The following is a 25896-nucleotide window of genomic DNA, read 5'->3' as shown; positions in this document are numbered from 1 at the left end:
TCTCGTAAGGATCGCTCTCTCTCCTAACGATCGCTCTCTCTCTCAACGATCGCTCTCTCTCTCTCAACGATCGCTCTCTCTCAACGACGCTCTCTCTCTCAACGATCGCTCTCTCTCAACGATCGCTCTCTCTCTCTCTCTCGTAACGATCGCGCTCTCTCTCTCTCTCGTAACGATCGCGCTCTCTCTCTCGTAACGATCGCGCTCTCTCTCTCGTAACGATCGCGCTCTCTCTCTCTCTCGTAACGATCGCGCTCTCTCTCTCTCTCGTAACGATCGCGCTCTCTCTCTCTCTCTCGTAACGATCGCGCTCTCTCTCTCTCGTAACGATCGCGCTCTCTCTCTCTCGTAACGATCGCGCTCTCTCTCGTAAGGATCGCTCTCTCTCTCTCTCTCGTAAGGATCGCTCTCTCTCTCTCGTAACGATCGCTCTCTCTCTCTCGTAACGATCGCGCTCTCTCTCGTAACGATCGCGCTCTCTCTCGTAAGGATCGCGCTCTCTCTCTCGTAAGGATCGCGCTCTCTCTCTCGTAAGGATCGCGCTCTCTCCCGCTCGTAAGGATCGCTCTCTCTCTCTCGTAAGGATCGCTCTCTCTCTCTCGTAACGATCGCGCTCTCTCTCTCGTAACGATCGCGCTCTCTCTCTCTCGTAACGATCGCGCTCTCTCTCTCTCGTAACGATCGCGCTCTCTCTCGTAAGGATCGCTCTCTCTCTCTCTCTCTCGTAATGATCGCTCTCTCTCTCTCGTAACGATCGCGCTCTCTCTCTCGTAAGGATCGCGCTCTCTCCCGCTCGTAAGGATCGCTCTCTCTCTCTCTCGTAAGGATCGCGCTCTCTCTCTCGTAAGGATCGCGCTCTCTCCCGCTCGTAAGGATCGCGCTCTCTCCCGCTCGTAAGGATCGCTCTCTCCCGCTCGTAAGGATCGCTCTCTCCCGCTCGTAACGATCGCTCTCTCGCGCTCGTAACGATCGCTCTCTCGCGCTCGTAACGATCGCTCTCTCGCGCTCGTAACGCTCCCCCTTTTCTCGTAACGCTCTTCCCCCCCCCATCGTAAAGCTTGCTCTCTCTCTCCCCCTCTTTTGTAGGTCCAGCTCCAGTCGTGACCGGGACAGGTTTGACCGCTTCGAGCGGCACGACAGCAGTCGTGACGAGCGTGGTGGCAGTCGCGACACCCGCCCCCCTATCACTAAGCGCAGCTTTAGCCGTGAGACAGAGGAGCGTAGGGGCGATAGTTGCACCCCTACAGAACCCCCCGTCCGGCGCGTAGCCAGCATGACTGACGACAGAGACCGGGGAGGCAGCGGTAGCCGGGGAGGCAGCCGTAGCCGGGGAGGCAGCCGTAGCCGGGGAGGCAGCGGTAGCCGGGACAGGGCTCCCAGCAAGGAGGTTGTTGGTACGAGATTATACACACAGACTGCATACACACACTACAACACATACACATGCAACTTGACACACTGCCTTCGCATACACATCCACGCATGCGCTCACATTGGATACATTTATACACTCTTAGTGTATGATGTGTGTTAGTGTATAACTGTGTGGTTATGTATAATTGTCTGTGTTAGTATATACTAGTGTGTGTTAATCTGACTATGGTTTGTGTTGTATCTGTGCAGTGAAGCGTGAGACAGCCCCCACCCCTCCCCCCGATGCTCCGACCAAACCGGCCGTGACCGAGGAGGAGCTGGAGAAGAAGTCCAGCGCCATCATCGAGGAGTACCTCCATCTCAATGACATGAAGGTACACACACACACCCATCTGAATGACATGAAGGTACACACACACCCATCTCAATGACATGAAGGTACACACACACACCCATCTCAATGACATGAAGGTACACACACACACCCATCTCAATGACATGAAGGTACACACACACACATCTCAATGACATGAAGGTACACACACACACACACACACACTCCATCTCAATGACATGAAGGTACACACACACACACACACACACCCATCTCAATGACATGAAGGTACACACACACCTCCATCTCAATGACATGAAGGTACACACACACACACACACACACCCATCTCATCTCATGACATGAAGGTACACACACACCTCCATCTCAATGACATGAAGGTACACACACACCTCCATCTCAATGACATGAAGGTACACACACACCTCCATCTCAATGACATGAAGGTACACACACACCTCCATCTCAATGACATGAAGGTACACACACACCTCCATCTCAATGACATGAAGGTACACACACACCTCCATCTCAATGACATGAAGGTACACACACACACCTCCATCTCAATGACATGAAGGTACACACACACACCTCCATCTCAATGACATGAAGGTACACACACACACCTCCATCTCAATGACATGAAGGTACACACACACACACACATCTCAATGATATGAAGGTACACACACCTCCATCTCAATGACATGCTCACTCACGCATCATCAGTTTCAGGTCAATGACAAATATACACACACACATTTGGAGGCCATAGTAAAGCTAACTGCTGTATACTAAACTCCTGTCCGGCCCTGTAGGAGGCACTGCAGTGTGTAGTGGAGCTGAACAGCACCCCGCTGCTCTTTGTGTTTGTGCGGAACGGTCTGGAGAACACTCTGGAGCGCAGCGCCATCGCCAGAGAACGCATGGGCCAGCTGCTGCACCAGCTCATCAAGGCTGGCACCCTGCCCACAACAGAGTACTACAAAGGGTAAGGGAGAGTATGTGTAGTACTTCCCTAGAGACCAGGTTGTGTGCTGGAGAGAGAGACAGACTGGGGAGGTCAGGGGGAAGAGCGAGGGAGGGGGGTAGGGAGAGAGAGGGCTGGGTGGGAGGGAGGGAGAAATTTAAAAAGAAAACCACTTTCTGACAATTTTAAACGCATAATATCTGAAAATGTAGCCAGCTAGACTCTCTTACCTGTTATACATGGATGGATGCTTCTCCCTCTCTGTCACAGATGCCATGGTTGCCCTTAGTTTGAAGATGTAATCCGGAGACAGGTGTTTTATACAACACAGCCTTCTGTGTCTTCGACTCCGTCTGCATATTTGCAATCAAACGCCAGAATTTTCTCCTTAGCTACCATACTCTAATTCCACTGATTTTAAAATTCGGTCCTCCAGAAAGTGGAGAGCAACACTTATGCAGTTCTACTACGTGATATATATATATATATTTTTTAAAGCTGCGTTAGAAAGGATTACCTACACATACTGACCAGCTCATTCTAGGCAGAAGCGTGTTACATGGCAGACCAATCCGAACTCGTCTCTTGGCATGTCCAGCCCACTCATTATCTCAACCAATCATGGCTAGTGGGAAGGTTGCGGTCTTTATTCCGTGGCTAAACCAACTAGGCTCGTAATTTTAACAATTTTATCAGTTTTTACAGACGGGTTACAAGTTTGTTATTAAGGCACATGAAAGTTCATACAGTGCCTTGCGAAAGTATTCGGCCCCCTTGAACTTTGCGACCTTTTGCCACATTTCAGGCTTCAAACATAAAGATATAAAACTGTATTTTTTTGTGAAGAATCAACAACAAGTGGGACACAATCATGAAGTGGAACAACATTTATTGGATATTTCAAACTTTTTTAACAAATCAAAAACTGAAAAATTGGGCATGCAAAATGATTCAGCCCCCTTAAGTTAATACTTTGTAGCGCCACCTTTTGCTGCGATTACAGCTGTAAGTCGCTTGGGGTATCTCCTCCTTGCAAAACAGCTCGAGCTCAGTGAGGTTGGATGGAGAAAATTCTACAACCACCTAAAAGGAAGCGATTCCCAAACCTTCATAACAAAACCATCACCTACAGAGATGAACCTGGAGAAGAGTCCCCTAAGCAAGCTGGTCCTGGGGCTCTGTTCACAAACACACCCCACAGAGCCCCAGGACCGCAACACAATTAGATCCAAACAAATCATGAGAAAACAAAAAGATAATTACTTGACACATTAGAATGAATTAACAAAAAATCAGAGCAAACTAAAATGCTATATGGCCCTAAACAGAGTACACAGTGTCAGAATACCTGACCACTGTGACTGACCCAAAATGTATGGAAATCTTTGACTATGTATAGACTCAGTGAGCATAGCCTTGCTATTGAGAAAGGCCGCAGTAGGCAGACATGGCTCTCAAGAGAAGACAAGCTATGTTCACACTGCCCACAAAATTAGGTGGAAGCTGAGCTGCACTTCCTAACCTCCTGCCAAATGTATGACCATATTAGAGAGACATATTTCCCTCAGATTACACAGACCACAAAGAATTTTGAAAACAATTTTGATAAACTCCCACATCTATTGGGTGTCGACAGAGCATTGCCAATTTTGATAAACTCCCACATCTATTGGGTGTCGACAGAGCAGTGCCACAAATGTACTGTGTGCTTGTTAGAGAAAATAATTTAGAAGGGTCAATGTTAGTGCATGTGTGTATGCTATGAGTAAGGTTTTCACCTGGTTGTGTGTTTTCATCATAGGCTCCAAGAGATCCTGGAGGTGGCTGAGGACATGGCCATAGACATCCCCCACATCTGGCAATACCTGTCTGAGCTCATCAACCCCATGCTCCACGAGGGAGGCATCCCCATGGGACAGCTCTTCAGGTGAGGCCCAGACTTTATAGGCTGCGTAGGCCCAAACTCTGGAGGTCACTGTCATGTAAGTGTTGATGCCAGAAGGCTTTGACTGATGCTTCACTTATTGATGAATAGTTATCTGACAAGAGATGGTCATTTTCACTTTTCATAAATTCATAGAATGTTTGGGAATGACGTATAGATAGGAATTTGTGAAAATTCTATAGCAATATAGAATGAGATAGCTGACCTGTGTTTGGACAATGAATAGATACTGCAGTAAATACATCCTAATAAAAACATCTGTCTTGTCCAGGACCGGAGTCCACGTAGACCAGTGCGCTATAGCCAATCAGAGCTACTGTAGGCTTATATGCTAATAAGCCATTTGACACACGGCAAGTGTTGCCTACAATATTTATCAAGTTTTCAGACCCCTCCAGCGACTTCTATTGGTAAAAGATTCTAGCGACAAATGAAGCTACTTACACGGGCACGTCATCATTCACTTTGAACTGGACTTTGTGTTTACAGGCAGTAGCAACAGCCGACTTTAGATCAATAGAACACATTTGCCAAAATACACCTGAATGGATTTCTGCAAATATGTCAATACCACTTGGGAGTCCTCTTATATTTGGGAACTTAACAGTCATATTGATCAAACAACCATGAAAAGGTAGGTGCTCTCCCTCAGTTACCTGTGCAACAACTCTTAGCCAGAGCGAGATGAGCTAAACGCTACCGAGGGAACAGTAGATTCGTAAAGCGTTGCTCTCCCCCGCTCAGAGGGTTAAGGGACCGTCTTAAAACTGCAACGCCTACATGACATATAGCTCTCAAATAAGTATGATTTTGTTCAGAGACCTCTGCTCTAGAATCCACAGCAATTAATTTTTTGACATTTTATTTCACTTTACAGAGAACTTCAATTGCGTCCATGAGTAGTTCAGGGACCTCACCTGTCCAATCTATGGCAATTGCTATTGTATTTTTTTTACTTTGACTGTTTTCAAAGAATGTATTTTCTTAATGTATAAAAAATACTTGTTAAAAACTTCAATAGCTTCCACCCCATATCACTTGCATGAATTAAACCAACTGTTACTGTTTCAGGGACCTCATCAATACAATCTCAGGCAACATTTATTTTTTTACATATGAAAGAAATGTCATAGAAAAAGGCCAAAGTTAAATACAAATGTAATTACTGTAGATTGTGCGGTGATAGAGGTTGGACGCTATTTACGTTTTATTTTGACATTTCAAATAGCCAAAGTAAAAATAAAAATAAAATAAAAAATCCAAATGTAATTGCCGTAGTTTGTACAAACGTTCAAGTTCAGTATAGCTAGATAAATGAATTCACATTTCTTGCCAGCTTACCACATGACACCTACATCTCTAGCTGTAACCTTGGAAAAACATTATGGGAGGAAAAGGCAGCCACGAACCCACTCGTCCAATAACACCCTCCCAACAGCTAGCTAGCTAACGTTGGGCTCTGTGTTTTTAGCTTGCAAAATAAATGGCTAAATATATAGATAAGCTAGCCTATTGCCCATGTTATAACTGACTTGTGATCATTGCCTGCCTATGCTAGTTTGATTGTATAGACATACCCAGCCCTGGTTACATCCGTCCCTTTTTGTCCAAAATATTGAGTAATTGAACCTGAAACAGAGCATCCTGAATGGCTAAAGGAAGTTAGCGATGTACCAGGACAGATGGGATTTACAACCTGATAGCAATATTTGTTGGAGTTCCAAGATATTTATTGGTAAATTTGTAATTAGACATTTTGAGTCAAATATAACCTATTTTTAAAACCTCTTCTGAAGTTGGTTTTGTAGCATACATTGGGAATTTGATATTTTTGACTGATTATGATTGTCTGTTTGTTTCATATCTGCAAAGTAGTTAAAACGCTGTCAGTTCTACTTGAAGAGTGTGCCCAATAACCTTGCTGCTGTATGTGCGTCTACAGAGAGATCTCCAAGCCCCTGATTCCCCTGCGTAAGGCCGGTGTGCTGCTGGTGCACATCCTCAACTTACTCTGTAAAGAAATGGTGAGTGTCTGTATGAACACCATGTGTATTATACTAGATCAGGGCTCTCAAACACTGTTCCTGGAGAGCTACCCTCCTGTAGGTGTTCAATCCAACCCCAGTTGTAGTAACTAACCTGATTCAGCTTATCAACCAGCTAATTATTAGAATCCAGTGCGCTAGATTATGGTTGTAGTGAACCTACAGGACGGTAGGGTTGAAGAACCCTGTACCAGATAGATATACAACTTTGTATGTGTTTGAAATGTGTGTAACATGTCCATGAGTGGTGCATTGTGCACATTTGAAGATGTCTGTATGTGTTGACCACACACACACAGCGCCTTCAGAAAGTATTCACACCCCTTGACTTGTTCCACATTTTGACGTTACAGCCTGAATAAGAAATGGACTACATTGAGATTTTTGTCACTGGCCATGCTACCCCATAATGTCAACATGGAATTATAAAAAAAAAAAAAAATATGTATATATATAAATAAAACATTTTAAGCTAAAATTTTGTGAGTCAATAAGTATTCAACCCCTTTTGTTATGGCAAGTCTAAGTTCAGGAGTTAAAAAATCGCATAGAAGGGCACCTATTGATAGATGGGTAAAAAAGAAGAAGCTAATAACCCTTAGAGCATGGTGCAGTTATTCATTTTACACTTTGGATAGTGTATCAATACACAGTCACTACAAAGTTAAAAGGCGTCCTTCCTAACTCAGTTGTCGGAGGGGAAGGAAACCTCTCCGAGATTTCACCATGAGATCAATGGTGACTTTGAAACAGTACCAGAGTTTAATGGTTGTGAGTGGAGAACTGAGGATGGATCAACAACGTTGTAGTTACACCTCAATAAAATGTGTTATGGGAATGCTTGTAGTCCCAAAGGACTGGAGAGTTTTTCAGGATAAAAAATAAACAGAATGGAGCTAAACACAGGCAAAATCCTAGAGGAAAACCTGGTTCAGTCTGCTTTCCACCAGACACTGGGAGATGAATTCACCTTCAGCAGGACAATAACCTAAAACACAAGGCCAAATCTACACTGGAGTTGCTTACCAAGAAGACAGTGGTTTGAGTGGCCAAGCTACAGTTTTTACTCAAATCTGCTTGAAAATCTAGCAATGATCCACAACCAGTTTTGACAGAGCAGAATTTTGAAAGGAATAATGGGCAAATATTGTACAATCCAGATGTGCAAAGCTCTTTGAGACTCACAACTGTAATTGCTGCCAAAGGTGACTAACGTATTGACTCAAGGGTATGAATACTTATGTAAATGAGATTTCTATTTCATTTTCAATCCATTTGTTTGCTAGAATTTCAAAAAAACATGTTTTCACTTTGGCAATATGGTAGATGGGTGAGAAACATCTGTTTTAATCCATTTTGATTTCAGGCTAACACAACAAAATGGGAAATAAGTCAAGGGATATGAATATTTTCTGGAGGCACTGAATGTACAAAACATTAGAACCCCCTGTCCCAAAACAGCCTCAGTTCGTCAGGGCATGGACTCTACAAGGTATAGTGTTCCACAGGGATGCTGAACCGTGTTGACGCCAATGCCTCCCACAGTTGTCAAGTTGGCTGGATATCCTTTGGGTGGTGGGCCATTCTTGATACACGGGAAACCGTTGAGCATGAAAAATCCAGAAGCATTGCTCTTCTTGACAGTCTAACCTATGTGTCTTCTACCAAACCGTTCAAAGGCACTTACATTTTGTGTCTTGCCCATTCACCCTCTGAATGGAACCTATACACAATCCATGTCTTAATTGTCTCAAGGCTTTTAAAACCCTTCTTTAACCTGTCTCCTCTCCTTCATCTACATTGATTTGAAGTGGATTTAACAAGTGACATCAATAAGGGATAATAGCTTTCACCTGGTCAGTCTGTCATGGAAAGAGCAGGTGTTCCTTGTGTTTTATATGCTGTGTGTGTATATAAATATTGTTTCTGTGTTAGACCCATAAGAAGGTGGGCGGTATGTGGATGGAGGCGGGGCTCAACTGGAGAGACTTCCTGCCAGAGGACGAGGATGTCAACAAGTTTGTGACTGAACAGGTCAGTGGGGGACAATGGGGTTTATTGCTGATCTGTTGTAAGTATTTGCTAATGAAATGTTTAGTTGGGGCCACGCAATCTGACTGTGCCATTTAAGGATGGACGACTGAAAATATGACTGTCCTTTATAAATGAGAGGAAACATTGATGGGTTTACTGTCTCGTTCTATGAGTGTGTGTTCCATAGAGATAGTGTTCTTAATGTCATCCTATGGTGTGTTCTCTTTCCAGAAAATTGAGTTTACCCTGGGGGAGAAGTCAGACGGGACCAATCAGAAGACAACCATGAGTGGGGAGGAGCTTAGCAAACAGCTTGACAGACTGATCCAGGACAAGGCTAACAACCAGCGCATCAGAGACTGGGTCCAGGTCTGTATTCTCCTGTGTGTGTCCTGGTGTGGTGGGGGGTTTGTGTGTGTCCGTGGTGGGGGGTGTGTGTGTGTGTGTGTCCTGGTGGGTGTGTGGCCTGGTGGTGTGTGTGTGTCCGTGGTGGGGGGTTTGTGTGTGTCCGTGGTGGGGGTGTGTGTGTCCGTCCGTGGTGGGGTGTGTGTGTCCCTCCGTGGTGGGGTGTGTGTGTCCGTCCGTCCGTGGTGGGGGGGGTTTGTGTGTGTCCCCGTGGTGGGGGGTGCGTGTCCGTGGGGGGGGGGTCCTGGTGTGTGTGTGTGTGTGTCCTGGTATGTGTGTGTGTGGGTGTGTGGCCTGGTGGTGTGTGTGTGTGTGTGCGCGTATGCAACTGTCTGAGTATCAACAGGTAAATTGAATGAGTTTGATTTGCATTCTAGGCACCACCATTTTACTCTTGGGAAACCAGTCTCTGTGTGGTAACTGTTTATCATCTCACCTACAGGCCAACCTGGACGAACAGCAGACGTCCGCCAACCAGTTTGTGCGCTCTCTGATGACATCCATTTGCCAGTCAGCCGTTATATGTGAGTATGCATTCCGAGCCCATATCTCGGGCCCTTCTGTTTGCATAGCTTAACAACGCCAACCTCCTTTCTTGGCATGCACCCTGTCCTCTGTGTTATGGAGGGACATAAAGTCCAGTGCTTTGTCTTCAGTGGCAGAACGTTTCCATTTTCTGGTTCTATCCTCAATTGCTGATATCTATGTCTGATTGGTAATGAGGACATCAAGTTGGGTGTAGAATGAGTGTTGGTAGTTTGTGCCAGTCTAACTTTGGGTTAATATCCCTAAGAAAAGGGTTAACTGGTTGGAGACTAAGGAGGAAAAACACATCCATCCTTTCTCCCTTTGTATGTCACTTAGTCCTGCATGTTAGTGCTCGGAACCTTCCATTTTCACTGTACCCTGCAATAACACCGGCAACCCTGTAACTGTGACTAAGCACTCTGAATCTTAGTTTCTCTAGGCACTCACTCTCCGTCTCTCCTTGCTTCCCTCCGTCCAGGTGAGAACCCATACAAGGTGGACGTGGAGCAGATTACCCAGAGGGCAAAGCTGCTGCAGCGGTACCTGAGTGACGAGAAGAAGGAACTGCAGGCCCTCTATGCCCTCCAGGCCCTCATGGTGCACATGGAGCAACCGGCCAGTGAGTACAGTATAGCACCGCAGTGTCTCTCACCTCAGTTCTGTGAGGTTGTGTATGATTGTGGATAGCGAGGCTAGAGTCACGCCTTTACAACCTCATTGTGCTGGTGTGCTAGAGTGCTCGTAAAGTAAACATCTTTGCCTATTCATTGGCTGTAGTCTCTTCTGACCCAGCCAATCACCAGCTCAGATACAGAACCTACATTTGTATGTTTTTTGTACTTTTACCCTTTTTTCTTCCCAATTTTGTGATATCCAATTGTTAGTTAGTCTTGTCTCATCGTTGCAACTCCCCTACGGACTTGGGAGAGGCGAATGTCGAGAGCCGTGTGTCCTCCGAAATACGACCCCCCAAAGCCGCACTGCTTCTTGACACACTGCTCGCTTAACCCTGGAGGCCAGCCAGACCAATGTGTCGGAGGAATCACCATACAGCTGGCGACTGAAGTCAGCGTGCGTGAGTCCAGCCCGCCACAAGCAGTCGCTAGAGCTTGTAGGACATCCCGGCCGGCCAAACCCTCCCCTAACCCGTACGACGGTGGGCCAATTGTGCGCTGCCTCATTGGTCTCCCCGTCGCGGCAGGCTGCAACACAGCCTGGGATTTAACCCGGGTCTATAGTGACACCTCAAGCACTGCGATGTAGTTCCTTAGAGCGCCACTCGAGAGGCTCAGAACCTCCATTCTAATGTTGTTGTTTTTATAGTGAATATCCACATCGTGGCAGTTTCTTCACATTTTGCGTAGAGTTTGTTTTTCACATTCCAGCCAACTGTCTAGTCTTATAAAAATATATATATATATAGATACTTTCTTTTTGTTTAAAATGAGCTTTGGTGGTTTGTGTGAGTAAGAAATGGGATGGAGGGAGTATATATTGATTTGCTTTTCTGTGCCTAGCTAATGTTGTGGCTATTCTCTATCAATGTTCATGAGTCATGATTATGAAGCTTAACCATCATCTCTTCCTGTCACCCTCCCTTCACCAGATCTGCTGCGGATGTTCTTTGACACGCTTTACGACGAGGACGTGATCAAAGAGGAGGCCTTTTACAGGTGGGAGTCCAGCAAAGACCCAGCCGAGCAGACTGGAAAGGGTGTGGCCCTCAAGTCGGTCACCGCCTTCTTCACCTGGCTCCGTGATGCCGAAGAAGAGTCCGACAAAGACTAAACGGGCCTCACTCTAAAACAACCCCTCTATGGCCAGGGAGGGGTATTGCAAGGGGGGCCAAGGAGGGATTTGGACTCTGGCTCTTTAATGTTGCGGACTGATACCAATCCTCAACGAGGCTATTGAGAGCGGGACATACAATCACTTTCTCTCTCTTTCTCTCACTCTCACTTCGTCATTCTCTCTCCTTTCCCAGTTTTGTGATGGCAAGTGTCCGCCGAAAATGAAATAAACCTGAAAAATTATTCTGACAGATTTTGCTTGTGTAAACGCGTGGGATAACTACTACGGTCATTGCGTATAAAACCCTTTTAACTTTATGTTCTTGAAAAACGTAAGCCACCACGCTGCTCTCTTTATGGTTCTAGACACAATTCTATTATGCAACATACTATATGACACGCAAAACGCATAGAGACAATGGTAGAGGTGTCATGTAGCATGCTTTTCCCCAGGAGTGGGGTATCATGCTGCGCCCGTGTGATGTCCGATCCAACACTATCTTGTTTATGGAGCGTGCAGCATGGTTTAAGTGTTTCTTTTGGTGATTAAATGTGGAAAGGAGAAGCAGCAGACATGGTATGTTGGCTGATCAGCTGACATCAAATTTATGTGGCTGACTGTATGGAGCCGCTGACTGGAGTTCTGAGCCAACTTTGTCTGTACCTTTTTCCCCACTTCCAGTTTACCGCTGTACTAGGACCTGTGTGAGGACAGAAACACAATGGAGGACTGATTGTGACCTTTGACCATTAGCCTCTGACCATGGCTACTGAGGGGAGGGAGAGGGGGGGTCTTCTGTATGCTTCCTTAAACCCATCCTTTCACTTCCACCCCCAGTAGTCAATCCTGACTGAGATTCTTCATCTTTTACCTTTCTTGTACTTACATGATGAACTGTTGGGTGCTTTCTCTCTCGAGACCCCTGTCATATCGGTAAAGAAACACCTAACTAGAGGAAACTTAATGACAAGGTCACCATTTAAAACTTGAATCCTACAGAAATCAACTTGATGAAAAACAGAAGTGATCCGAAAGCCTTTTCTACTCTGAGTAGAATCACATTTCAGGAGCGTTCTGTATATATATATATTACACTTTTTTTCTGTTTTATTTTTCAGAAATAATACAAATAAATTGCTGATGTACTGTAAACTTTAAAATGCCATGTATCTTTTTCCAACAGAAATGGCAGGTTGACGAGATGCAGAAAGGGGTGCTTTAGGTGTTCCATTCATTAGTTTTATTGGAATTTTGTAAATATTTTTTCCCCTATTTTATTATTTAAGGATAACTGCTTCTTTTTGCATCGGAAACTGGAAAAGATGAGGAAACGGCATTGCAAATAAAATACCTGAGTGGAGTTTGTAGCAGAAATAGTGTTTGTATGGTCACTAGTATACTTATTTTTCTTCTCTAGTTTAGCCTGCCAGAAGGATTGTACATGTAGCATTTTTGTATAGGGTTGAAATGTCTATCAGAGAGCCACATCAGGGGTTTATCAAAGGCTCAAGCACTCCATTATTGACAGAACATGGGTAGCTTTCTCATTCCCTGTGGGATTAACAGGGATGACGGTGCATCAGGTGGTGCACATGTTGGGATTTGGGAAATTTAGGTCAATCAACCGTGGGGTTTGCAGGTGGTTAGGATGGGTCCCGAGTGGTGCAACAGTCTAAGGCATTGCATCTCATTGCTAGAGGCGTCACTACAGACCCTAGTTTGATTCCAGGATGAATCGCAACCGGCCGTTATTGGGAGTCCCATAGGGCGGCGCACAATTGGCCCAGCATCGTCCGGGTTTGGCAAGGGGTAGGCGGTCATTGTAAATAAGAATTTGTTCTTGACTGACTTGGCTAGTTAAATAAAAAGAATGGTAGCCTATAATGATTAATAGCCTAATTTAGTCTCCAATTACAGAGCATTCGGTAAGTATTGAGGGGGGAAAAACGTATTAAATCCATTTTAGAAAAAGACTAACATAACACAATGTGGAAAAATTCAAGGGGTCTGAATATTTTCTAAAGGACTGTATATGTGGACTAGGTAGCAGACGTACCACAAGTAATAGGCAACAACAAACAATTCACGAGATGTGATCAATGGGGGGAACAGAATTGGTTAAGACAATGTCTTGCGTTAATGACGCCTGCCAACATCAGAGGGAACCATTTTGACAGAGCGCATATGTTTGAAGTGTGAAAGCTGGACTTTTTGAACTACAAGACCGTGTTTTAGTATCGGGGGAACTAAACCGCACGGGGCACCATGGTAGCATCTGTTGATGGGATTTGAGACCAGCGCATTGTGATCATGTGCGATACTCGACGATGCCACCACCTCCATTTGGTTTGCAGGCAGTGGCTGATTTTAGCAGGTAAATCTTGGTTGGGTAAAAGTTTTTTAATGCAATCCAGCAAAAACAATACATTAATTGCACTATAACGGTGACAAACGGTGACAAAAACTGTTAGGGCCTACATAAAGCTGTTCCATCACTGCTACACTTGGCTATCAGCGGAGCCTTGTCTGGCAGCGAAACAATTCATTCAGTCTCATTTACTGCCTTTTTAAAACTTTTTTTTAAGCATAGCTGATTTGGCTGACTTGCTTAAACAAATGTGGTTTCTAATGACAATTGAGATGTACAAAATATGGTATAAAGTGATGACGAGCGGATAAGAGGCGATCCATAATTTAGATTAAGACTAATGAGCGAGCTAGGACAGGCATAGTCAATAACTATTTGTTCTGCACTTCTGTAATGTACAGCTACAGAATAAAGAACATGGGCCGTTCTTACGGTGTTCTCCCTGCACACCAACTTAGAACCATTGGATAAATAAAGGAGATATATAACCATACAATGAAAGCTCTTGCAATATTCTATGATTACATTTCTCTAAAACAGGCTATAGGCTAAATGTGCACCGCCAAGTCAGAACTATAGGCTACATTTTACAAGGTGACAAGGGATCAAATTATTAGGGTGAGGCACATGGGCTACTAACAGCTTACTACACAACATACACTTAGTATTACTTTCTTAGCTACAGTAAACAGTCATGGCCAAAAGTTTTGAGAATGACACATATTCATTTCCACAAAGTTTGCTGCTTCAGTGTCTAGATATTTTTGTCAGATGTTATTATAGAATACTGAAGTATAATTACAAGCATTTCATAAGTGTCAAAGGCTTTTATTGACAATTCCATGAAGTTGATGCAAAGAGGCAATATTTGCAGTGTTGCCCCTTCTTTTTCAAGACCTCTGCAATCCACCCTGGCATGCTGTCCATTAACTTCTGGGCCACATCCTGACTGATGGCAGCCCATTCTTGCATAATCAATGCTTGAAGTTTGTCAGAATTTGTTTGTCCACCCGCCTCTTGAGGATTGCCACAAGTTCTCATTGGGATTAAGGTCTGGGGAGTTTCCTGGCCATGGACCCAAAATATCGATGTTTTGTTCCCCGAGCCACTTACTTATCACTTTGCCTTGTGGCAAGGTGTTCCATCATGCTGGAAAAGGTATTGTTCTTCACCAAACTGTTCCTGGATGGTTGGGTGAAGTTGCTCCCAGAGGATGTGTTGGTACCATTCTTCATTCATGGATGTGTTCTTAGGCAAAATTGTGAGTGAGCCCACTCCCTTGGCTGAGAAGCAACCCCACACATGAATGGTCTCAGAATGATTTACTGTTGGCAAGACACAGGACTGATGGTAGCGCTCACCTTGTCTTCTCCGGACAAGCTTTTTTCAGGATACCCCAAACAATCAGAAAGGGGATTCATCAGAGAAAATGACTTTACTCCAGTCCTCAACAGTCCAATCCCTGTACCTTTTGCAGAATATCAGTCTGTCCCTGATGTTTTTCCTGGAGAGAAGTTGCTTCCTTCTTGACACCAGGCCATCCTCCAAAAGTCTTCGCATCACTGTGCGTGCAGATGCACTCTCACCTGCCTGCTGCCATTCCTGAGCAAGCTCTCTACTGGTGGTGCCCCGATCCCACAACTGAATCAACTTTAGGAGACGGTCCTGGCGCTTGCTGGACTTTCTTGGGTGCCCTGAAGCCGCCTTCACAACAATTGAACCGCTCTCCTTGAAGTTCTTGATGATCCGATAAATGGTTGATTTAGGTGCAATCTTACTGGCAGCAATATCCTTGTCTGTGAAGCCCTTTCTGTGCAAAGCGATGATGACGGCACATGTTTCCTTGCAGGTAACCATGGTTGACAGAGGAAGAACAATGATTCCAAGTACCACCCTCCTTTTGAAGCTTCTAGTCTGTTATTCAAACTCAATCAGCATGCCAGATCTCCAGCCTTGTCCTCGTCAACACTCACCTGTGTTAATGAGAGAATCACTGATATGATGTCAGCTGGTCCTTTTGTGGCAGGGCTGAAATGCAGTGGCAATGTTTTTTGGGGATTCAGTTCATTTGCTTGGCAATGAGGGACTTTGCAATTAATTTCAATTCATCTGATCACTCTTCATAACATTCTGGAGTATATGCAAATTGCCATCATACAAACTGAGGCAGCAGACTTTGTGAAAATGTAATATTTGTGTCATTCTCAACTTTTGGCCACGACTGTACAGTGCATTCAGAAAGAATTCAGACCCCTTGAATTTGTCCACATTTTATTACATCCTTATTGTAAAATGGATTAAATTATTTTTTTCCCTCAATCTACACACAATACCCCATAATGGTGACTCAAAAGCAGGTTTTATAAATTGTTTGCAAATGTAAAATTAAAAGATATCTTATTTACATGAGTATTCAGATTCTTTACTCAGATCTTTGTTGAATCACCTTTGGCAATGATTACAGCTTCAAGTCTTCTTGGGTATGATGCTACAAGCTTGGCCCACCTGTATTTGGAGAGTTTCACACATTCTTCTCTGCAGATCATCTCAAACTCTGTCACGTTGGATGGGGAGCATCTCTCCGATCGAACATCTCTGGAGAGACATGAAAATAGCTGTGCAGAGACGCTCGGTCATGTTTGATGGGGAGTGTCTGCACAGCTATTTTCAGGTCTCGCCAGAGATGTTCGATCGGGTTCAATTTCGGGCTCAGGCAGGGCCACTCAAGGACTTTGAGACTTGTTCCGAAGCCACTCCTGCATTGTCTTGGCTGTGTATTTTAGGGTCGTTGTCCTGTTGGAAGGTGAACCTTCGCCCCAGTCTGAGGTCCTGAGTGCTCTGGAGCAGGTTTTCATCAAGGATCTCTCTGTACTTTTCTCCGTTCATCTTTCCCTCAATTCTGACTAATCTCCCAGTCCGTGCTGCTAAAAAGCATCCCCACAGCATGATGCTGCTACCACAATGCTTCACCTTAGGGATGATGCCAGGTTTCCTCCAGGTGTGACACTAGGCATTCAGGTCAAATAATTCAATCTTGGTTTCATCAAACCAGATAATCTTGTTTCTTATGGTCTGAGAGTATGTTCTTTTAGGTGCCTGTTGGCAAACTCCAAGAGGGCTGTCGTGCCTTTTACTGATGAATGGCTTCTGTCTGGCGTCTCTACAATAAAGACCTGATTTAGTGGAGTGCTGCAGAGATGTTTGTCCTTCTGGAAGGTACTCCCATCTCCACAGAGGAGCTCTGTCAGTGACCATTGGGTTCTTGGTCACTTCCCTGACCAAGGCCCTTCTCCCTCGATTGCTCAGTTTGGCTGGGCGGGCAGCACTTGGAAGAGTCTTGGTGGTTCCAAACTTCTTCCATTAAAGAATGATGGAGGCCGCTGTGTTTTTGGGGACCTTCAATGCTGAAGAAATGTTTTGGTACTTTTCTGTGCCTCGACACAGTCCTGTTTCGGAACTCTACAGACAATTACTTCAACCTCGTGGTTTGGTTTTTGCTCTGACATGCACTGTCAACTGTGGGACCTTATATGGGCCTGTGTGTGCCTTTCAAAATCATGTCCAATCAATTGAATTTACTTCAGGGGGACTCCAATCAAGTTGTAGAAACATCTCGAGGATGATCAATGGAAACAGGATGCACTTGAGCTCAATTTGGAGTCTCCCAGCAAAGGGTCTGAATACTTAGGTAAATAAGGTATTTCTGTTTTTATATTTTTAATACATTTTGCAAAATTTCAAAATCTGTTCTCTTTGTCATTAGGGTATTGTATGTAGATTGATCGGGGGGGATGATTTAATCCATTTAAGGCTGTAACGTAACAGAATGTGGGGAAAAAGTCAAGGGGTCTGAATACTTCCCGAATGGACTATCTCCCTGGCATATTACATTTATGCAGCAGCATATAATATTTTTTGGACTCACCTTGTTGTGCTGTGCTCATTTGACCAGGAAGGTGGCGCTCTAGAAAGAGGCCCAAAATCCCAACTTGGAATTCCGAGTTGGATGACGGTTAAATTATTTTCCAAATCGGAGCAAATGTTATCCGAGTTCCCAATTGTCTTGAATTCACTGAAGCCTTCGATTTCTGAGTTTCCAATGATGTAAATATAATGATGTAAATATGATAATGATAATATAATGATGTAAATATATCACTAGCCACTTTAAACAATGCTACCTTATATAATGTTACTTACCCTACATTGTTCATCTCATATGCATACGTTGATACTGTACTCTATATCATCGACTGCATCCTTATGTAATACATGTATCACTAGCCACTTTAACTATGCCACTTGGTTTACATACTCATCTCATATGTATATACTGTACTCGATATCATCTACTGTATCTTGCCTATGCTGCTCTGTACCATCACTCATTCATATATCCTTATGTACATATTCTTTATCCCCTTACACTGTGTATAAGACAGTAGTTTTTTTTGGAATTGTTAGTTAGATTACTTGCTTTTTATTACTGCATTGTCGGAACTAGAAGCACAAGCATTTCGCTACACTCGCATTAACATCTGCTAACCATGTGTATGTGACAAATAAAATTTGATTTGATTTAATTTGATTTAGTTGTTTTGAACAAGGCAGAAGTTATGCTGGATTGACAGCATGGCCAATGTATTCAAATTTTTCTAGCCCACGGTGTTACCCCCTTTTTCGTGATATCCAATTGGTAGTTACAATCTTGTCTCATCGTTGCAATTCCCCTACGGACTCGGTGAAGGTCGAGAGCCAAGTGCATTGCTTCTTGACACACTGCTCGCTTAACCCGGAAGCCAGCCACATCAATGTGTCGGAGGAAACACTGTCGAACCGACGTCGACCTTCCGGCCCGCCACGAGTTGCTAGAACACGATGAGACAAGGACATCCCGGCCGGCACTGGGCCAATTGTGCGTCGCTCCATGGGGGACACAGCCGGGATCGAACCCAGGGCTGCAGTTGCGCCTTAGCACTCATTGTTGATTTAGTGATTTCCAACTTGTTGTGTAATGGTTATGGCCGATGAGCACCGATACATTTTATCTATAATTTTTCTTCATATTACAAGGATTGAAAAGGATTTTCCAGTAGATTGCTGACTTGATGACTGCTTGTCTAGCTTGCTAGCTAATATTTTGAAAGTATGATAACATGATCAGTCCAATCAAAGCTAAGGTAGATGGATATAACATGATTTGATGTCATTTTATCTGTGGCCAATGACCTTGAGCTGCCTTGGATCCATGAGTGACAGAACACTGAGCCAATCACGGTGCAACTAGAGAACATTACTAACCCCATCACATTATGATGGCTGTTGTCGGTCTCAGCCATGTCACATCACCGGTGAGCAGACGCGTATCTGACATGGCCTTACGGTAAAATACTCCTATCCAAGAGACTGCATGCTTGCTTAGCCTATATCCCTTTCTCTGGCAGATAAAACAATCTCAGAGAAAAGCCCCACTGGTTAGCAGACACCCCCACAGGGCGGTGGGGTCCACAATCTCTGGTGGCCCATGCTCCTGTCATTGTCTATTTCTGTTGTTGTTGAATAAGTCATTTTGACAGCAAACCTCCAAGTCATTCATAACCCTTTTTAATTTCCTTAAGTACTATGAAACAAAGTTTTTGTTTCTTGTGATTCAGGAATGTGACTGAAAAAGAGAGAAGATACTGATGGAAAGTATAAGGGAATATCAGTGAAGAAATGCTGTGGTCAAGGCTACGACGGCACCAGTGCAATGAGTGGAGCTTTACTCCACTCCAAGCCATTTCAGAACAAGTGCCTCATGCTTCTTATAGTTCTTTATGAGTTTAAGTTTAGAAAACAATCTCTCTGCAGAAGCGATACTTACAGAGGTAAAAGCATCTTAATTACCGTAGCAACGTCAAGGGAACTAGTCAGAAGGGAGGAGGGCTTCAAATACAGCAGTTCTGCAACATCTTTAATTGAGCTTCTTATTGTCTTTTATGTTACGGAAAGAGATGAACTGCACAGGAAGCTCTGGGGAAAGGTCGTCTAGATACTGGACAGCCAATAAATTGGCAGACGCAAACAGATTAGCATCTTTAACAGACAACAGTTCTTGAGAGCTTGAAAAAATAAAGCTGTTTGCAATTTTGTTCGAACTGGTGAACAGGCGTTTGAGTTGTGTGGTTGCAATATCAACAGTCCCTTATCTTTGGTACAGTGTCTTGCGAAAGTATTCGGCCCCCTTGAACTTTGCGACCTTTTGCCACATTTCAGGTTTCAAACATAAAGATATAAAACTGTATTTTTTTGTGAAGAATCAACAACAAGTGGGACACAATCATGAAGTGGAATGACATTTATTGGATATTTCAAACTTTTTTAACAAATCAAAAATTGGGCATGCAAAATTATTCAGCCCCTTTACTTTCAGTGCAGCAAACTCTCTCCAGAAGTTCAGTGAGGATCTCTGAATGATCCAATGTTGACCTAAATGACTAATGATGATAAATACAATCCACCTGTGTGTAATCAAGTCTCCGTATAAATGCACCTGCACTGTGATAGTCTCAGAGGTCCGTTAAAAGCGCAGAGAGCATCATGAAGAACAAGGAACACACCAGACAGGTCCGAGATACTGTTGTGAAGAAGTTTAAAGCCAGATTTGGATACAAAAAGATTTCCCAAGGTTTAAACATCCCAAGGAGCACTGTGCAAGCGATAATATTGAAATGGAAGGAGTATCAGACCACTGCAAATCTACCAAGACCTGGCCGTCCCTCTAAACTTTCAGCTCATACAAGGAGAAGACTGATCAGAGATGCAGCCAAGAGGCCCATGATCACTCTGGATGAACTGCAGAGATCTACAGCTGAGGTGGGAGACTCTGTCCATAGGACAACAATCAGTCGTATATTGCACAAATCTGACCTTTTATGGAAGAGTGGCAAGAAGAAAGCCATTTCTTAAAGATATCCATAAAAAGTGTTGTTTAAAGTTTGCCACAAGCCACCTGGGAGACACACCAAACATGTGGAAGAAGGTGCTCTGGTCAGATGAAACCAAATTGAACTTTTTGGCAACAATGCAAAACGTTATGTTTGGTGTAAAAACAACCCAGCTCATCACCCTGAACACACCATCCCCACTGTCAAACATGGTGGTGGCAGCATCATGGTTTGGGCCTGCTTTTCTTCAGCAGGGACAGGGAAGATGGTTAAAATTGATGGGAAGATGGATGGAGCCAAATACAGGACCATTCTGGAAGAAAACCTGATGGAGTCTGCAAAAGACCTGAGATTGGGATGGAGATTTGTCTTCCAACAAGACAATGATCCAAAACATAAAGCAAAATCTACAATGGAATGGTTCAAAAATAAACATATCCAGGTGTTAGAATGGCCAAGTCAAAGTCCAGACCTGAATCCAATCGAGAATCTGTGGAAAGAACTGAAAACTGCTGTTCACAAATGCTCTCCATCCAACCTCACTGAGCTCGAGCTGTTTTGCAAGGAGGAATGGGAAAAAATTTCAGTCTCTCGATGTGCAAAACTGATGGAGACATACCCCAAGCGACTTACAGCTGTAATCGCAGCAAAAGGTGGCGCTACAAAGTATTAACTTAAGGGGGCTGAATAATTTTGCACACCCAATTTTTCAGTTTTTGATTTGTTAAAAAAGTTTGAAATATCCAATAAATGTCGTTCCACTTCATGATTGTGTCCCACTTGTTGTTGATTCTTCACAAAAAAATACAGTTTTATATCTTTATGTTTGAAGCCTGAAATGTGGCAAAAGGTCGCAAAGTTCAAGGGGGCCGAATACTTTCGCAAGGCACTGTATATCTTGGCATGAATCAATCAAGACTTCATTTAAATAGTGTGCAGCGCAATAGACCTAATTCACAATGTCTCAGGAAAGTCTGGGCTGTCAATACTCAGTATAGAAAACAGTCGAGGTGTAACCTGGACCTACAGGCCGTGGTGAAAACATTTGCACACAAAAAAGGAGGACTTCAGCACCCAGGGGAGTCTCAAGTTGGATTTAATTGAATTTACCTCAATATTGCAGCCCATTTGTGTAGGCTGTTAGCCAGACAAAACCCGCTGAGTTCAACAATAAATTACTGAATTTAGTGTTTGAATTTATCCTCAAGGCAACTACCTTTTCCCTCATTGTTAGGCTATTTTTGTTTATAAATAGAAGCTAAATACTGTATATAGCTATAGACAGTATACTGCATAATGAAACAATCCCTAGTGTTTTGAGGGTGGACTGGCTATATTATTTGGTTTTGCGCACAACTTTCTATCCAAGATGGGAGAGAGCGCAAAGACGAGTCGTGATGTAGGTTCAGGTAACCTATATAGAGTAGTTGTAGGCCTATATTCAACAACAACAAAAGCAGATTAGTATGCTGTTATATTGGAAAAAGTACTTGACAATCTGCAATGTTGAATTTCCAACTGTAATTACTGAACAAGTAATTAAATTATTACCGCCAGCCAGCAGTCAAAAAATAGCAGCATTGCTACACCGTGTATAGCTTCATGAAATGTTAGGCTAAACCTGAGAAAATTATGACCAAATAGGCCTACCAATAAACAAGCCTTTCATCGATTCGATAGACATGCAGCTGTATGTGTTGCAATTTTATCGGTATTCTATACTTTTATTTAATTGTGTTTTTAGGAAGGGGATGGGAAAACACCTAGTCATTCTCTGCAAACATCAAAGCAGGGACTCGCTCCTGTAGGCTCGTACAACATCCTTAAGAGTACGACCCTACATCACACAGGAAGCGGCTCAGGTCCTAATCCAGGCCCTTGTCATCTCCTGTCTGGACTACTGGGTAAGGGAGGGAGAGAGTCGACGGTGAGAGGAGGGTAAGGGAGGGGGGCGACGACGAGAGGAGGGTACAGCAGAGTAAGGGGGGCGACTAGAGGAGAAAATATGGCCGTATTTAACGTTTTGTTTTTTGAACATGATTTCTAGCTGAGATAAGTTCCTTATGCTTCCAGAACTGTACCACTTACAATGCCTGTTAATGTTCAGACCGAGCGTTGCTGCTCTTAATAAAACTCCCCCCAACAGAAGATGCCTTCGTCCAATGGCTCTTATGTGTAATGGCTCTGGCTCTTGTGTAGTGGCATGGCTCTTATGTGTAGTAGCATAGCTCTTATGTGTAATGGCATGGCTCTTATGTGTAATGGAACTGAGAGTCATTATCAAGGGCTAGATCTGCACCATCACATGCTCTGGGGAGCTGTCAAGTGTCCAGGTGCTGAAACACGCAGGATTGTCTGTTTTTTTCTCTCGCTATTCACACATCGATTTCATGATTTTTATCTGGGCTGTGAGCAACATTTGAGGCGTATAGCAGACCACACGAATATTGAAAACACTCTAGCGCTGTAGTGTTAGTGACATACTGAGCATGACTGCTTTTTTTCCAGGTTAAATTTGAGGATTGTGAAATGATCTCAAAGTCAAGAAAGGCAGTCAGCATCCAAGAGATTGCTGCTCTGTCCAGATCCTCCTTAAATGGTAAGGGTCAGAAAGACACACACGGACCATCTCTCTAACCCAGGCCTCCTACTTTTCTTTCTCCAGGCATTTCCCAGGCGATGAAGGACCATGTGACCAAGCCAACATCCCTGCAGGGTCATCCACCTCAAGTGGAAGGGTTGGCCCAAACCCACCAACCCCCTCCGCAACTCTCTACAGGAAGCTCGCTTCGCCGCAGGTGCATGTCCCTCCGCTAGCTCAGCTAGTAAAGTAGAGCCGGTGGCAGAGATACAGACCAATTGAATGTTGTGCTCTTTTAATACATTTTCTCATCTATTTTATATTTTAAGAGTAATGTTTACACCTTGGTGATTCTATTGTCCAACTAATTCTGCCATCAATTTGGTTTTAGTCATCAATAGCTCAGAATAGGATCTCATCAGAAATCTGTCCTCAGCAGTTCCATTTTTTGTATTTATTTAACCCTTATTTTACATGGCAAATTGCCTGAGCACACATTCCCATTTACAGCAATGACCTGGGGAATAGTTACAGGGGAGAGGAAGGGGGATGAATGAGCCAATTGTAAACTGGGGATGATTAGGTGACCATGATGGTATGAGGGTCAGATTGGGAATTTAGCCAGGACACCGGGGTTAACATCTCTACTCTTACGATAAGTGGCATGGGATCTTTTAGTGACGACAGAGAGCAAGGACACCCGTTTAACGTCCATCTGAAATACAGCACCCTACACATGTCCCCAATCACTGCCCTGGTGCATTGGGATAATTTTTTAGACCTACACCATCCAGCAGCATCTGGTCTCCCATCCAGGGACCGACTAGGACCAACCCTGCTTAGCTTCTGAGGAAAGCCAGCAGTGGGATGCAGGGTGGTATGCTGCTGGTATATATGTAGTGGGATGCAGGGTGGTATGCTGCTGGTATATATGCAGTGGGATGCAGGGTGGTATGCTGCTGGTATATATGTAGTGGGATGCAGGGTGGTATGCTGCTGGTATATATGCAGTGGGATGCAGGGTGGTATGCTGCTGGTATATATGCAGTGGGATGCAGGGTGGTATGCTGCTGGTATATATGCAGTGGGATGCAGGGTGGTATGCTGCTGGTATATATGCAGTGGGATGCAGGGTGGTATATATGCAGTGGGATGCAGAGTGGTATGCTGCTGGTATATATGCAGTGGGATGCAGAGTGGTATGCTGCTGGTATATATGCAGTGGGATGCAGGGTGGTATGCTGCTGGTATATATGCAGTGGGATGCAGGGTGGTATGCTGCTGGTATATATGTAGTGGGATGCAGGGTGGTATGCTGCTAGTATATATGCAGTGGGATGCAGGGTGGTATGCTGCTGGTATATATGCAGTGGGATGCAGGGTGGTATGCTGCTGGTATATATGTAGTGGGATGCAGGGTGGTATGCTGCTGGTATATATGTAGTGGGATGCAGGGTGGTATGCTGCTGGTATATATGCAGTGGGATGCAGAGTGGTATGCTGCTGGTATATACAGTGCCTTGCGAAAGTATTCGGCCCCCTTGAACTTTGCGACCTTTTGCCACATTTCAGGCTTCAAACATAAAGATATAAAACTGTATTTTTTTGTGAAGAATCAACAACAAGTGGGACACAATCATGAAGTGGAACGACACTTATTGGATATTTCAAACTTTTTTAACAAATCAAAAACGGAAAAATTGGGCGTGCAAAATGATTCAGCCCCCTTAAGTTCATACTTTGTAGCGCCACCTTTTGCTGCGATTACAGCTGTAAGTCGCTTGGGGTATGTCTCTATCAGTTTTGCACATCGAGAGACTGAAATTTTTTCCCATTCCTCCTTGCAAAACAGCTCGAGCTCAGTGAGGTTGGATGGAGAGCATTTGTGAACAGCAGTTTTCAGTTCTTTCCACAGATTCTCGATTGGATTCAGGTCTGGACTTTGACTTGGCCATTCTAACACCTGGATATGTTTATTTTTGAACCATTCCATTGTAGATTTTGCTTTATGTTTTGGATCATTGTCTTGTTGGAAGACAAATCTCCGTCCCAGTCTCAGGTCTTTTGCAGACTCCATCAGGTTTTCTTCCAGAACGGTCCTGTATTTGGCTCCATCCATCTTCCCATCAATTTTAACCATCTTCCCTGTCCCTGCTGAAGAAAAGCAGGCCCAAACCATGATGCTGCCACCACCATGTTTGACAGTGGGAATGGTGTGTTCAGGGTGATGAGCTGTGTTGCTTTTACGCCAAACATAACGTTTTGCATTGTTGCCAAAACGTTCAATTTTGGTTTCATCTGACCAGCGCACCTTCTTCCACATGTTTGGTGTGTCTCCCAGGTGGCTTGTGGCAAACTTTAAACAACACTTTTTATGGATATCTTTAAGAAATGGCTTTCTTCTTGCCACTCTTCCATAAAGGCCAGATTTGTGCAATATACAACTGATTGTTGTCCTATGGACAGAGTCTCCCACCTCAGCTGTAGATCTCTGCAGTTCATCCAGAGTGATCATGGGCCTCTTGGCTGCATCTCTGATCAGTCTTCTCCTTGTATGAGCTGAAAGTTTAG

General features: G+C 44.0%; 1 protein-coding gene, 1 non-coding gene and 1 pseudogene across 12 annotated transcripts in view; all 3 read left to right on the top strand.

Moving 5' to 3' along the window:
* Nucleotides 1-12810, top strand: part of LOC112226367 (eukaryotic translation initiation factor 4 gamma 1-like) — a 60484-nt gene extending 47674 nt beyond the window's left edge. For all 11 annotated transcript variants that reach the window (XM_042307782.1, XM_042307780.1, XM_042307779.1 and 8 more), the window contains 10 exons: nt 1087-1394; nt 1624-1748; nt 2551-2723; nt 4504-4629; nt 6590-6671; nt 8628-8726; nt 8958-9095; nt 9574-9655; nt 10138-10278; nt 11266-12810. In XM_042307782.1, coding sequence (XP_042163716.1) covers nt 1087-1394; nt 1624-1748; nt 2551-2723; nt 4504-4629; nt 6590-6671; nt 8628-8726; nt 8958-9095; nt 9574-9655; nt 10138-10278; nt 11266-11447 — 1456 coding nt within the window. In that variant the 3' untranslated portion in view covers nt 11448-12810. The remainder of the gene's footprint in view (nt 1-1086; nt 1395-1623; nt 1749-2550; nt 2724-4503; nt 4630-6589; nt 6672-8627; nt 8727-8957; nt 9096-9573; nt 9656-10137; nt 10279-11265) is intronic.
* LOC112227407 lies at nt 9718-9837 on the top strand (annotated as a pseudogene).
* LOC112227393 lies at nt 10345-10475 on the top strand. The gene has a single exon (XR_002949859.1). It is a non-coding gene; the product is annotated as a small nucleolar RNA SNORA3/SNORA45 family (small nucleolar RNA).
* Nucleotides 12811-25896: the final 13086 nt, after the last annotated feature.

This window comes from Oncorhynchus tshawytscha, linkage group LG28, assembly GCF_018296145.1.
Source record: "Oncorhynchus tshawytscha isolate Ot180627B linkage group LG28, Otsh_v2.0, whole genome shotgun sequence".
Lineage (NCBI taxonomy): Eukaryota > Metazoa > Chordata > Actinopteri > Salmoniformes > Salmonidae > Oncorhynchus > Oncorhynchus tshawytscha.
This window is presented reverse-complemented; position numbering and strand designations above follow the sequence as displayed.